At 44.3% G+C, this 15,000-nt stretch overlaps 1 protein-coding gene across 2 annotated transcripts in view; it reads right to left on the bottom strand.

Moving 5' to 3' along the window:
- Positions 1–2,581: 2,581 nt before the first annotated feature.
- vclb (vinculin b) overlaps positions 2,582–15,000 on the bottom strand; it is a 13,876-nt gene continuing 1,457 nt past the window's right edge. The window contains exons 3-14 of one of the 2 annotated variants that reach the window (XM_083557438.1): positions 12,596–12,749; positions 12,233–12,408; positions 11,611–12,001; positions 10,880–11,008; positions 10,640–10,789; positions 10,436–10,544; positions 9,088–9,390; positions 8,830–8,957; positions 7,582–7,767; positions 7,273–7,476; positions 6,996–7,100; positions 2,582–4,174 (exon numbers count right to left, since the gene is read on the bottom strand). In XM_083557438.1, the coding sequence (XP_083413564.1) occupies positions 4,028–4,174; positions 6,996–7,100; positions 7,273–7,476; positions 7,582–7,767; positions 8,830–8,957; positions 9,088–9,390; positions 10,436–10,544; positions 10,640–10,789; positions 10,880–11,008; positions 11,611–12,001; positions 12,233–12,408; positions 12,596–12,749 (2,182 nt within the window). In that variant the 3' untranslated portion in view covers positions 2,582–4,027. The other variant, XM_083557439.1, reaches the window with a different exon arrangement.

Here is a 15,000-nt window from a genome sequence, read left to right as displayed (position 1 = left end):
CAATTCCCACTAAACTACTGAAGGAAGTGTTATATACAGCTGGTGAGCCTCTTCTCAATATTATTAACTCCTCACTATCGTTAGGTCATGTCCCTAAATCCCTCAAGTTAGCAGTTATTAAGCCCCTCATTAAAAAACCTAATCTGGATCCAAACACGCTATCGAATTACAGACCAATTTCAAATCTCCCATTTATGTCTAAGATTTTAGAAAAGATTGTCGCTGCCCAGTTATGTAACCACTTGCAGGAGAACAATATCTTTGAAGAGTTTCAGTCAGGTTTTAGGCCCCATCATAGCACAGAAACTGCTCTAGTTAAAATCACTAATGACCTGTTTTTAGCTTCAGACCAAGGCTACATCTCCCTATTAGTTTTACTAGATCTTAGTGCTGCGTTCGACACTATAGATCATGATCTTCTCCTCGATCGCTTACAGAATTACATCTGCATTCAGGGACAGGCATTAAGCTGGTTTAAATCCTACCTGTCCAATCGTTACCATTTCGTAGATTTAAATGGAGAGCTATCCAGGATAATGCTAGTAAATTATGGCGTGCCACAAGGGTCAGTTCTGGGACCCCTGCTTTTTACAATATACATGCTTCCATTAGGAAATATTATTAGAAGGCATGGAATTAGCTTCCATTGTTATGCTGATGATACTCAGCTATATATCTCATCTAAACCAGGCAATACAGCTCAATTAGCTCGCATAACTGAGTGTGTTAAAGAAATAAGAGATTGGATGACCCATAACTTTCTGCTATTAAATTCTGATAAGACGGAGATTTTGCTCATCGGCCCAAAAACCAGTATACAGAAGCTCCAGCATCTCAGCCAGCATTTAGACGGTTGTTCTGTCACTACTAGTTCAACAGTAAAAGACCTGGGAGTTATTTTAGACAGCAACTTATCTTTTAAAAATCACATCAATCAAGTTACAAAAACAGCCTTCTTTCACCTTAGAAATATTTCTAAGCTAAGAAATATGTTATCTATATCTGATGCAGAGAAGCTCGTCCATGCGTTTATGACCTCTAGAATAGACTACTGTAATGCATTACTAGGTGGATGTCCTGCATCATTAATAAACAAGCTTCAGTTAGTTCAGAATGCAGCAGCAAGAGTTCTTACTAGGTCAAGAAAATACGATCATATAACCCCAATCTTATCGTCCCTACATTGGCTTCCTATTAAGTTTCGAATAGACTACAAACTACTGCTACTCACTTATAAAGCACTAAATGGTTTGGCTCCCATGTATCTATCCAGTCTTTTAACACGCTACAATCCGTCACGCTCCCTGAGATCTCAAAACTCTGGACTTCTAGTAGTTCCTAGAATAGCAAAGTCCACTAAAGTCGGTAGAGCATTTTCACATTTAGCTCCTAAACTCTGGAATAGTCTTCCTGACAGTGTTCGGGGTTCAGATACACTCTCCCAGTTTAAGTGTAGATTAAAAACATATCTTTTTAGCAAAGCCTACACATAACACACATCACACACATCACATCATAACCTTGTGCTCCAGAATATATGATTACATGCACATTATCAACTTGTGCTGTTAATATCATGAACAGCAGCTACGCTAATTCCTCTCCACTGCTTCTCTTTCTCTCCCCATCCCGAGGCATCCTGAGGTTTGGCCAGCTCCAGTCACGTCCCACCTCGTGAAGATTATGGACCTATGGATGATCATGGAGAAGTAGATGCCGAGTGTTTAAAGGCCCTGGCATGGAGAAGCTGATGCTGGATCTATGATGATCACAAATTGTTCTGTATTGTTGAAAGATTTATGACCAAACTCTTGATGTCACCCATATGAGGATGGGTTCCCCTTTGAGTCTGGTTCCTCTCAAGGTTTCTTCCTCATATCATCTAAGGGAGTTTTTCCTTGCCACTGTCGCCACGGTTGCTCATCAGGGACAAACGCACACCTTCACCTTCACTGTTGATTTCTGTAAAGCTGCTTTGAGACAATGTCTGTTGTGAAAAGCGCAATAGAAATAAACTTGACTTGACTTGACACATAACTACAAAAGGGTAATGAACAGACAGCACCATTTCAGCACCACCCTTTTGGAAAGTCCATGAAGGGGCAAATGGATCAACACACAGGGGCTGATGATGACCATGGCACCATGATTATCGTTCCACATCTCTCGATCTGGACGATGTTGTGATCACATGGGTGGACTGCCTGCACCTGAATCCAGAGCTCTGGAAAGAACACAGAAGAAGAGAAGTGCCATCGGTGGCCACCTTTCCTTTATAATTCTCTTCCACTTTTATTCTCATCCTCCCGTCTAGTCATTATTTTTGTACTTCAATTCTTGCTTTTTTATTCCCTTCTTTATTTATTCTTCTTGTCAAATCTCCTCCTTCTTTATTCCTATTATTTCTTCTTTATTTTCATCCTCCTCCCCCTCTATGGCCCCCTTGTTTATTTCCCCTGCTTTCATTTCTTCTACTGTGCTGAACATTAATCACTATAATCCTGTTTAAATCTATTTCTTTCTCTCACACACACACACACACACACACACACACACACACACACACACACAGACAGCTGAGTTGAGACGTGTTTGTGTTGGTTTAATATAAGGCACGTGAGCGAGCGGTACATCACACACTGATCTTATTTACATTCACACTGTGCATAATCGCATCATACAACAGCGAAAAACACCCGAATAACCCACAGGAGAACTGCATAGACTCTATACACACACACACACACACTTACTGATCAAACTTGTGTGTGTGTGTGTGTGTGTGTGTGTTAAATACACTAGAAAAAGCACCAAGCCAAATTCTTATTAGAGTTATTACAAACTCATTCTTTTTAGTTTAAAAAATAATACCTCAAATAGAAAAAAACTGAAAAAATACATCATAATCAAAATAAAACTAATAAAATGCCACTTTTGCCACACAGGAGATTAAAACTCCTGTCGCTTTGTTCCCATATTTCCATGAATTAATCAGAATTCCGACACCTGAATTTCTCCGGACATTTAGGAATTCCATGATGCTGCTTCTGTCTTTTTTTTTTTTATAAAAAAAAAAAAAAAGAAAAAGAACATTTGATACTAAACTGAACACACACACGTACAGAACACACTGTGTTCCAAGACACGCAAATGAAAGGGAAGAACGGTACTTTACAGCACAGTCAAATTCTTATTTTTTTATATCCCAGTGATCTTAGCTGCACATACAGCAGCCCTGGAGCACTAAGGGGTTAAGGGCCTTGCTCAGGGGCCCCATGAGCAGCCTATAGGTAATACTGGGGCTTAAACCCACAACCTTCTGATCAGTAACCCAGAGGCTAAACTGCTGAAAACAAAAACTGTGTTATCGCAAGGTAGCGGCCTGAAAATCAACAATATCACATTTAATTTATTATTATTATTATTATTATTATTATTATTATTATTATTATTATTAATAGAGAATATGGCTGCTCCATTCCTCCTGTAAATATTTTTCTCTCTTCGCATATAAAGTAATATTAACAAGTACAGACTTGTACAGTAATAATTACATGGGAAATGGGCGGGGCAATATATCCAGCTAGGGGGCGGGGCTAATTTCAGGACTAGACTGAATAGACATTTCAATGTTACAAACAGAAGTTTAAATAAAATATAAAAAATTAATAAATGTAGTGCTTAAAAAAAAAATACTGCGCATTTGATAATGTGGTAAAGAAATCAGCATCAGAACACGTTTATGGATGTAAAGAGGGCATGTTCTGTTCCTGGCACAGAGTTGAGGGTAAAAAAAAATAAAACATCTTGGTAATGAATAACGTTCAGACATTCAGAGAATGAGAATAAATCAGTGTTAAAGGATTTCAGTAACGAAATATAGAGTGGAGATTTCACCGCCATTTATTACAAACCATAGAAAAAGATGTGAAAGTGGAACCGTCGCTCATCAGATGGGTTTGAACCTGTGTGTGTGTGTGTGTGTGTGTGTGTGTGTGTGTGTGTGTGTGTGTGTCGTCCCTCCTCCTCACTGGTACCAGGGGGTCTTTCGGACCCAGTGCAGTGTGAAGCCGGCGTCAGTGCGGATCTTGATGGACGCCGCCTCGGCCTCGCGCACTGTCTCCTTCACTGACTGCATCAAATTCTGAGCATTGTGGACCAACATCTCTGTTGCCTATACACACACACACACACACACACACACACACACACACACACACACACACACACACACACACACGCACTTATTACATGATTCTCTGACCACCAGGGGGCATGTCAATTTGAAGGAAGCAGCTCATTGGCAGTAAGCACACTTCATTAATATCTCAATCACTGATCCCTAATACCAGATCACTGATCCCAAATACCTCAATAACTGATCCCTTATACCGGATCACTGATCCCAAATACCTCAATCACTGATCCCTTATACCAGATCACTGATCCCTAATACCTCAATCACTGATCCCTAATACCAGATCACTGATCCCTTATACCTCAATCACTGATCCCTTATACCAGATAACTGATCCCTAATACCTCAATCACTGATCCCTTATACCTCAATCACTGATCCCTTATACCAGATAACTGATCCCTAATACCAGATCACTGATCCCAAATACCTCAATCACTGATCCCTAATACCAGATCACTGATCCCTTATACCTCAATCACTGATCCCTTATACCAGATAACTGATCCCTAATACCTCAATCACTGATCCCTAATACCTCAATCACTGATCCCTTATACCAGATAACTGATCCCTAATACCAGATCACTGATCCCAAATACCTCAATCACTGATCCCTTATACCTCAATCACTGATCCCTTATACAGTGAGGAAAATAAGTATTTGAACACCCTGCTATTTTGCAAGTTCTCCCACTTAGAAATCATGGAAGGGTCTGAAATTGTCATCCTAGGTGCATGTCCACTGTGAGAGACATAATCTAAAAAAAAAAATCCAGAAATCACAATGTATGATTTTTTTAACTATTTATTTGTATGATACAGCTGCAAATAAGTATTTGAACACCTGAGAAAGTCAATGTTAATATTTGGTACAGTAGCATTTGTTTGCAATTACAGAGGTCAAACGTTTCCTGTAGTTTTTCACCAGGTTTGCACACACTGCAGGAGGGATTTTGGCCCACTCATCCACACAGATCTTTTCTAGATCAGTCAGGGTTCTGGCCTGTCGCTGAGAAACACAGAGTTTGAGCTCCCTCCAAAGATTTTTTAATGGGTTTAGGTCTGGAGACTGGCTAGGCCACGGCAGAACCTTGATATGCTTCTTACAGAACCACTCCTTGGTTATTCTGGCTGTGTGCTTCGGTTCATTGTCATGTTGGAAGACCCAGCCTCGACCCATCTTCAGTGCTCTAACTGAGGGAAGGAGGTTGTTCCCTAAAATCTCGCAATACATGGCCCCGGTCATCCTCTCCTTAATACAGTGCAGTCGCCCTGTCCCATTTGCAGAAAAACACCCCCAAAGCATGATGCTACCACCCCCATGCTTTACAGTAGGGATGGTGTTCTTGGGATGGTACTCATCATTCTTCTTCCTCCAAACACGTGTAGTGGAATTATGACCCAAAAGTTCTATTTTGGTCTCATCTGACCACATGACTTTCTCCCATGACTCCTCTGGATCATCCAAATGGTCATTGGCAAACTTAAGACATGCCTGGACATGTGCTGGTTTAAGCAGGGGAACCTTCCGTGCCATGCATGATTTCAAACCATGACGTCTTAGTGTATTAGCAACAGTAACCTTGGAAACAATGGTCACAGCTCTTATCAGGTCATTGACCAGCTCCTCCCGTGTAGTTCTGGGCTGATTTCTCACCTTCCTTAGGATCATTGAGACCCCACGAGGTGAGATCTTGCATGGAGCCCCAGTCCGAGGGAGATTGACAGTCATGTTTAGCTTCTTCCATTTTCTAATGATTGCTCCAACAGTGGACCTTTTTTCACCAAGCTGCTTGGCAATTTCCCCGTAGCCCTTTCCAGCCTTGTGGTGGTGAACAATTTTGTCTCTAGTGTCTTTGGACAGCTCTTTGGTCTTGGCCATGTTAGTAGTTGGATTCTTACTGATTGTATGGGGTGGACAGGTGTCTTTATGCAGCTAACGACCTCAAACAGGTGCATCTAATTTAGGATATTAAATGTAGTGGAGGTGGACATTTTAAAGGCAGACTAACAGGTCTTTGAGGGTCAGAATTCTAGCTGATAGACAGGTGTTCAAATACTTATTTGCAGCTGTATCATACAAATAAATAGTTAAAAAATCATATATTGTGATTTCTGGATTTTTTTATTTAGATTATGTCTCTCATAATGGACATGCACCTACGATGACAATTTCAGACCCCTCCATGATTTCTAAGTGGGAGAACTTGCAAAATAGCAGGGTGTTCAAATACTTATTTTCCTCACTGTACCTCAATCACTGATCCCTAATACCAGATCACTGATCCCCAATACCAGATCACTGATCCCTAATACCAGATCACTGATCCCTAATACCAGATCACTGATCCCTAATACCTCAATCACTTATCCCTAATACCAGATCACTTATCCCTACTACCAGATCACTGATCCCAAATACCTCAATCACTGATCCCTAATACCAGATCAGTGATCCCTAATACCTCAATCACTGATCCCTTATACCAGATCAGTGATCCCTAATACCTCAATCACTGATCCCTTATACCTCAATTACTGATCCCTTATACCAGATCACTAATCCCTAATACCAGATCACTGATCCCTAATACCAGATCGCTGATCCCAAATACCTCAATCACTGATCCCTCATACCCCAATCACTGATCCCTCATACCCCAATCACTGATCCCTCATACCCCAATCACTGATTCCTAATACCAGATCACTGATCCCTTATACCCCAATCACTGATCCCTAAAACCACATTGATGAAACACCAGTTGTGTGTATTTATGGGGCTGTAACCCACCTGCTCAGACTCCTCTTCGCTGATGTTGGTACGTCCCAACATGGTGGCCTTGACTGTGGAGAGAATCTTTAGCTGAGTGCTGATGGTGGGGATACGCTCACACACCTACACACACACACACACACACACACACACACACACACACACACACACACACACACACACACACACACACACACACAGACAGAGAGAGAGGCATCACAGAGTTTATTCATTGAAACTGCATTGAAACTGCGTGTGTGTGCATGTGTGTGTGTGTGTGTGTGTGTGTGTGTACCTGCAGCAGGTTGGTTCGGATGCGTTTATCTGTGCACTGCTTAGCGACCTCCTTAGCAAGTCGCGTGACCTCGTCTGAAGCCTTAGCGATATCTTTGGCACACTGGATGAGGGCGCGCTTGTTTCCGCTTCCTCCTCGCACCAGTCGTGACATTTCCGCCATCAGCAGGGCCATACGCTTCGCCGCGCCGATGATGTCATTACCCTACACACAAACACACACATTAAAAATTAAGAATTTACTGGCCTACACACCCTACATTACCCTACACACACACACACCCACACACACACACCCACACACACACACCTTGCTGGACCACTTGCGCGCCTCGTCATGGAGCTGCCGTGCCGCCACCATCATGGGCTCGCTGACCATCTCTCCAGCTCTCTGCTCAGGAAACTCTTCGTCTTTCTCCTCAGGGGGCGGGGGCCTTGGGGGCGGGACTTCACCCTCAGGCAGGGGGGGCTTCGGAGGGGCACCTTCATCATTAATCTAACAAGAAACAACCGATAGGGTTCACATGGGGTCAGCTCATCAACATCACAGATTTAAATAAGCAAATAAGAGACAATTTTTAGTTATTTGAGATCAGTGATGGGGGTATTAGAGATCAGTGATGGGGGTATTAGAGATCAGTGATGGGGGTATCAGAGATCAGTGATGGGGGTATCAGAGATCAGTGATGGGGGTATTAGAGATCAGTGATGGGGGTATCAGAGATCAGTGATGGGGGTATCAGAGATCAGTGATGGGGGTATCAGAGATCAGTGATGGGGGTATTAGAGATCAGTGATGGGGGTATTAGAGATCAGTGATGGGGGTATCAGAGATCAGTGATGGGGGTATCAGAGATCAGTGATGGGGGTATCAGAGATCAGTGATGGGGGTATCAGAGATCAGTGATGGGGGTATTAGAGATCAGTGATGGGGGTATTAGAGATCTAGAGATCAGTGATGGGGGTATTAGAGATCAGTGATGGGGGTATTAGAGATCAGTGATGGGGGTATTAGAGATCTAGAGATCAGTGATGGGGGTATTAGAGATCAGTGATGGGGGTATTAGAGATCTAGAGATCAGTGATGGGGGTATTAGAGATCAGTGATGGGGGTATTAGAGATCAGTGATGGGGGTATTAGAGATCAGTGATGGGGGTATTAGAGATCTAGAGATCAGTGATGGGGGTATTAGAGATCAGTGATGGGGGTATTAGAGATCTAGAGATCAGTGATGGGGGTATTAGAGATCAGTGATGGGGGTATTAGAGATCAGTGATGGGGGTATTAGAGATCAGTGATGGGGTTATTAGAGATCTAGAGATCAGTGATGGGGGTATTAGAGATCAGTGATGGGGGTATTAGAGATCAGTGATGGGGGTATTAGAGATCTAGAGATCAGTGATGGGGGTATTAGAGATCAGTGATGGGGTTATTAGAGATCTAGAGATCAGTGATGGGGGTATTAGAGATCACCGATGGGGGTATTCAGGGGAATATAAGGTGTTGAATGAGTTTCGAATGAAGGATTTCAGAAGAACGTCTCTCTCTGTAACTCACGCTGAGCTGCTGGAGGTCTGGAGGAGGAGGAGGAGGGAAATCAGGCTCCTGGGGCTGAAAGGCGTCGCGCACTTTAGCTACTGACTCCAGAATCCTGTAACCAGAGTCCATGAAGCCTTTCTGTAGATCTGAGACAGAGAGAGAAGGTCATTTATTTTAAACTTATATAACCTGTGTGTGTGTGTGTGTGTGTGTGTGTGTGTGTGTGTGTGTGTGTGTGTGTGTGTGTGTGTGTGTGTGTGTATGTGTCTCTCTCACTCGGGTCCTGTATGTTATTGGCCACACTCTTGGCTCCCATCACCATGGGTGATATGGAAGCGCTCAGCTCATTGGCCGCCTCCCGCAGCGTCTCTCTGAACTTGGGCTCCTCAGAGTTTTCCACTTCCCGCTTCGCCACCAGCACGATCCGATTGGCCCTGCGGGCGATGCTCGTCGCCCCGGCAACCAGCATCTGAGGCTGGTGATTGGTCATGGCCACGTGACACTTCTCCAGGTCTTGTTTAATGGCCTCCTCTGATGCGTCCAACAGAGACTTAGTGTCTATCGCTTCATCCACCAGAGCTGAGAGAAAAATAAAGAAAGGTGAAGATTCCTCCAAATTACTGTATATTTACAAACCATATCCACACTATATGACCAAAAGTTTGTGGACACCTATGCTATGCGCTTCTTTCGAACATCTCGTTCCACATCTAGTCTCCTTGTACTGTTATAATAAGCTCCACTCTTCTGGGAAGATGTTCCACTAGATTTTGTGGAGATTCATTCAGCCACTCTTGTAAAGGCAGGTACTGATGTAGGTGAGAAGGTGAGGAGGTCTGGGGTGCAGTCAGACTTCACATTCATTCATGTTTAATAGGGTTGAAGCTCTATAGCAGGAGATCTTCCACTCCAACCCCATGAAATGCAGATCTTCATGGAGCTGGGTTTGTGCACAAATGTCATGCTGGAACAGGTTTAGGTCTCCAAGTTCAAATGAAGGAAAAACTTAATGCTCCAAAGATGTTCTGTACAATTGTGTGCCTTTAAGTTTGTGGGAAGAGTTTGGAGAGGAACCACATATGGCTAGAAAGTTCAGGTGTCCATTTACTTTTGGTCATATAGTATTTGAAAACAAATAAACAGAACCTATCAAATACTTCAAGAAAAAAATAAAAATAATAAATTGACCCATGTTTTTTTTTTTTTTTAACCTGCAGGGAGTTCCAACAGGGGGCGCTGCAGAACTACACGTCGATGTAAATGTTTCAGGTTTTTATAATATAAAACAATGAAAACTGTTATAGATTCTTTAGTCAGATACCAATAAACAGTCTAAGATTGTCCAGAACTGTGATTAACACACACACACACACACACACACACACGAGAAGCAGTGTGAAACTAAATCATAGGTCACATGCTAAAAGCTACAAGGGGTAGACTGAGAACACATGGATTTATTCGCTTGCTGTGATCCTGGGTTTCTCCTCATCACTCTGGAGTAGATGTTCACAGAAGAAGGGTCAGGTTTTTTTATTAACAGAAATAAAATCCAACTCCTGACACGCCTCCAGACATCAGCGTCCTTCAAGAGCTTCGGATATGATCATAAAATCCAGCTTACTGGTCATTTTCTCAACATTGTCGATCCACTGGTTCTTCATCATCTCGAAGTGCTCGTGGGCGGCCTGGTTCCCCGGGTTCTTCAGCAGAATGCGGGCAGCAGATACCACCTGGAGACGAAGCAGCATGCAGATTACAGCGTGCAGTCATACGTACATGTGGAGTAAAGTGAACGTCATGCCGTGTTGATCACAAGCACACAAACCTGAGGTGTGACATCTCTGGCCGACTTGACGGCAGCGTGGATTCCCTCCACCGTGCTGCGATTGGCCGTTCCCACAGCAGCTGCTTTCTCAGCCGTGGCCCCGAGTCGAGCCGCATGACTCTCAAAACCTGCTGCTCGCTCCTCAAACACCTGAGGAACACCAATTATACACAGCACTCAGAATCTTCTGTGTGTGTGTGTGTGCGCGAGTGTGTGTGTGTGTGTGTGTGTGTGTAGGACCTCCTCTCGGTGTGGAGTTCCCGGAGGGGCGGTAGCAGCCACGGCCAGAAGCTTTATTGGAGTCGTGGTGTCGCTGAAGATATCAGACACTTCCTGTGTCATGGCCTCCTGCATTTTATCTTTAAGATCCTGAAATACACAACAGTGTGTCACGGCCAGACGGTCTGATTATCAGACGGACAAATGATCAGACAGTCAGATGGTAAGATCATCAGACTATCAGACAGTCAGATTATCAGACTAATCAGATAAATTGTACACAACATTAAATGAGGTAAAGATTACAGGTCTGTGTGTTGTGTGTATTTATGTGCGATTTGATTTGTCTATGTATTTAATAGTGTGTGTGTGTGTGTGTGTGTGTGTTACATTCAGGGCATGTTGGAGCTGCTGAGCGAGTGTGTGTAAGTGTATGTGTGTATGAGTGTTTGTGTGTGTCCGTGTGTGTGAGAGAGAGTGTGTGTGTGTGTGTGTGTGTGTGTGTTACCTTCAGGGCATGTTGGAGCTGCTGAGCGAGTGTGTGTAAGTGTATGTGTGTATGAGTGTTTGTGTGTGTCCGTGTGTGTGAGAGAGTGTGTGTGTGTGTGTGTGTGTGTGTGTGTGTGTTACCTTCAGGGCATGTTGGAGCTGCTGAGCGAGTGTGTGTAAGTGTATGTGTGTATGAGTGTTTGTGTGTGTCCGTGTGTGTGAGAGAGTGTGTGTGTGTGTGTGTGTGTGTGTGTGTGTGTTACCTTCAGGGCATGTTGGAGCTGCTGAGCGAGTGTGTGTGCTTGTGGTGTATCAGCGTGTCCCCGAGCACTCAGTTCAGCCAGTTGTCCCATCAGCTGCTCCACCTGCTCACACTTTCCCATAAGCTCCGCCCTCTGGGATCCAGGTAACACGTTGGCGAGTCGACGCCCCTCAGCAACCAGCCCGCGGATGGCAGCCTGCCCCACGCCTCCGTCCTCCATGGTGGGGTTTTCTATCCAGCGCTGCGCCTGCTCCATCTTCCCCTCCAGGTGAAGAGCGGCTTTCGCCGGCCGAGTGTTCGCTACAGCACGGTTCGTCTTCGACTGCAGGTTCTGCAGAGCTGTGGCGATCTGCTTAGCCAGGGCACGGGCCTCAGGGGTATTACCCTTACCCCTACACACACACACACACACACACACACACACACACACACACACACACACACACACACACACACACACACAATTACTACAGAACACCAGAGGAATCCCCAAAAATAAGTCTCAAATGTTTCCAAAGTTCCTAAAAGTCCTTGGAGTGATGCAGAAGATGGTAGACATCCATTCATCAGCGAGAGATGGACCGAAGCTGGAATACACACACACACACGTTTAGGATACGTACGCTTTGCGTAGTTGCGAGAGTTTGCCGGTGAGAGCGGCGATTTCGTTGACGTTGCGCAGGATGTCGTCGTATTCACGTGGATCCTCACACAGAGCTGCAATGTTCTGAGCCTCTGCGAGAACTGCCTTCACGTGCTCCTCTCCCTCAGGACCGGAGGCAGGGTCAGCTAGCCAGGCCTATACACACACACACACACACACACACACACATAAAGACACACACAGATGAGGTCTGTTCATCCTAATCTTAGTAAATGTTAAACTATAAGGTTGTAGAGAGTCTGTGTGTGTGTGTGTGTGTGTGTGTGTGTGTGTGTGTGTGTGTGTGTGTGTGTGTGTGTGTGTGTGTGTGTGTGTGTGTGACCTGTGCCGCCTCTGCTTTCTTGGCGAGTGTGTGTTTAGCGTTGGTCATGGCCTCCAGTTTGTCTGCAGCGTTCGCAACTTTCCCAGACAACATGTCCAACCCCTGAGCAACCTGCTGCGCTTTCTGAATGGCTACAGGACTCGTTCCTGAACCCCTACACACACACAGACACACGCACACACACACAGACACAGACATGCACACACACAGACACACAGACACACATGCACACACACACATACACAGACATGCACACACACAGTCACACACATACACACACACACACACACACACACATGCACACACACATGCACACACACATGCACAGACAGACACACACACACAGACAGACACACACACACAGACAGACAGACACACACAGACAGACAGACACATGCACACACACAAGAAGAAAACGTATCAGGAAAGCTGCAAAAAGACCTACAGGAACATTAAAGAAGAGCATGTGGTCCTGGTCATGCCCTATATGTGATAAAAGTGGGTGTCTTATGATGCCATGGGTGTAGTTTAGGACACAGCAGGTGTGTGGTGTGGGTGTGGTTTAGGATGATGTGGGTGTGGTTTAGGACACAGCAGGTGTGTGGTGTGGGTGTGGTTTAGGATGACGTGTGTGTTTTAGTGTGATGTGAAGGGGTTTGGGTGGTGTGGGTGTGGTTTAGGATGACATGGGTGTAGTCTAGTGTGTTGTGTGTTTGGTTTTTGGGTGGTGTGGGTGTGGTTATGGGTGTGGTTTATAAAGATGTGGGCGCTCATCACGGCTGCTCATCAGGGATAAACACATCGTTCACCTTCACTGTTGATTTCTGTAAAGCTGCTTTGAGAAAATGTCTATTGTGAAAAGCGCAATAGAAATAAACTTGACTTGGTTTGGGGAGGTTTATGAGAATATGGGTGTGGTTAAGGATGATGTGGGTGTGGTTTGGGGTTTAGGGTGATGTGGGTGTGGTTTAAAATGATGTGGAGTAAAACATGCTGAGGTTGTGAGTTTTATTAGCGAAACGCCGTTTTTTTATCTTGAAACACCATAAAAAAATAACCACATAGATGCCATTTATAGTGTCCTCCTTAATGTCAGTCAGAGATCAGGATTCAGCTTTAAATCATCTGAAGTGCTCGTTCTTAAAGTTGTTCTTTCAGACATACATAGAAAACCCCTACTGTCCCTCGCTCTGGTCACCGTGTACAGACCCCCAGGACTCTACGCTGATTTTCTTCAAGAGTGACCTCTTGATCAGTTTTGATAAAGTGCTGCTTGTAGGAGATTTTAATATTCATGTAGATGATGTAAACAATGCCCTAGGGTTATCATTCGTGGATTTATTAAACTCTTTTGGAGTTAAAGAAAACATCACCAGACCAACTGATCACTGCTAGAGCTGAACACCTGAGCAAACTCATAGAAAACAACAAAAACAATCCCAGGTTCCTTTTCAGTACAGTAGCTCAATTAACTACAAATCAGGGATCTGAAAAATTGTGTTCCATCACAGTTTAGTAGTGAGGACTTTATGAATTTCTTCACTGAAAAAATTGATAGTATTAGAAACACAATTATGGAGGTCCAACCTCTGACAGCATCTCCTGATCCAATCTCACCTACAACTCCACAACTACACTGTTTTACATGTACAGGACAGGACAGGACAGGACAGGACAGGACAGGACTGGGTGTGGTTTAGGGTAATGTGGGTGTGGTTTAGGGTAATGTGAGTTTTAGTGTGGTGTGGGTGTGGTTTAGGGTAATGTGGGTGTGGTTTAGGGTAATGTGTGTTTTAGTGTGGTGTGGGTGTGGTTTAGGGTAATGTGGGTGTGTTTTTTTGGGTGGAGTGGGTGTGTTTCTTGGGTGGTGTGTGTTTTAGTGTGGTGTGGGTGTGGTTTAGGGTAATGTGGCTGTGGTTTTTGGGTGGAGTGGGTGTGTTTTAGGGTAATGTTAGTGTGGTTTTTTTTGGTGGAGTGGGTGTGTTTTTTGGGTGGAGTGTGTGTTTTAGTGTGGTGTGGGTGTGGTTTAAGGTAATGTGGGTGTGGTTTTTTGGGTGGAGTGGGTGTGTTTTTGGGTGGAGTGTGTGTTTTAGTGTGGTGTGGGTGTGGTTTGAGGTAATGTGGGTGTGGTTTTTTGGGTGGAGTGGGTGTGTTTTTGGGTGGAGTGGGTGTGTTTTAGTGTGGTGTGGGTGTGGTTTAGGGTAATGTGGGTGTGTTTTAGTGTGGTGTGGGTGTGGTTTAGGGTAATGTGAGTGTGGTTTAGGGTAATGTGGGTGTGGTTTTAGGTGATGTGGGTGTTTTGGTGTGGGTGTGGTTTAAGGTCATGTGGGTGTGGTTTAGGGTGATGTGGGTGTATTTTGTGGGTGGTGTGTGTTTTAGTGTGGTGTGGGTGTATTTTTTGGGTG

Source organism: Silurus aristotelis, assembly GCF_946808225.1.
Source record: "Silurus aristotelis genome assembly, chromosome: 12".
NCBI classification, from domain to species: Eukaryota; Metazoa; Chordata; class Actinopteri; order Siluriformes; family Siluridae; genus Silurus; species Silurus aristotelis.
The sequence above is the reverse complement of the archived record's forward strand: the minus strand, read 5'-3'. Positions and strand labels throughout refer to the sequence as shown.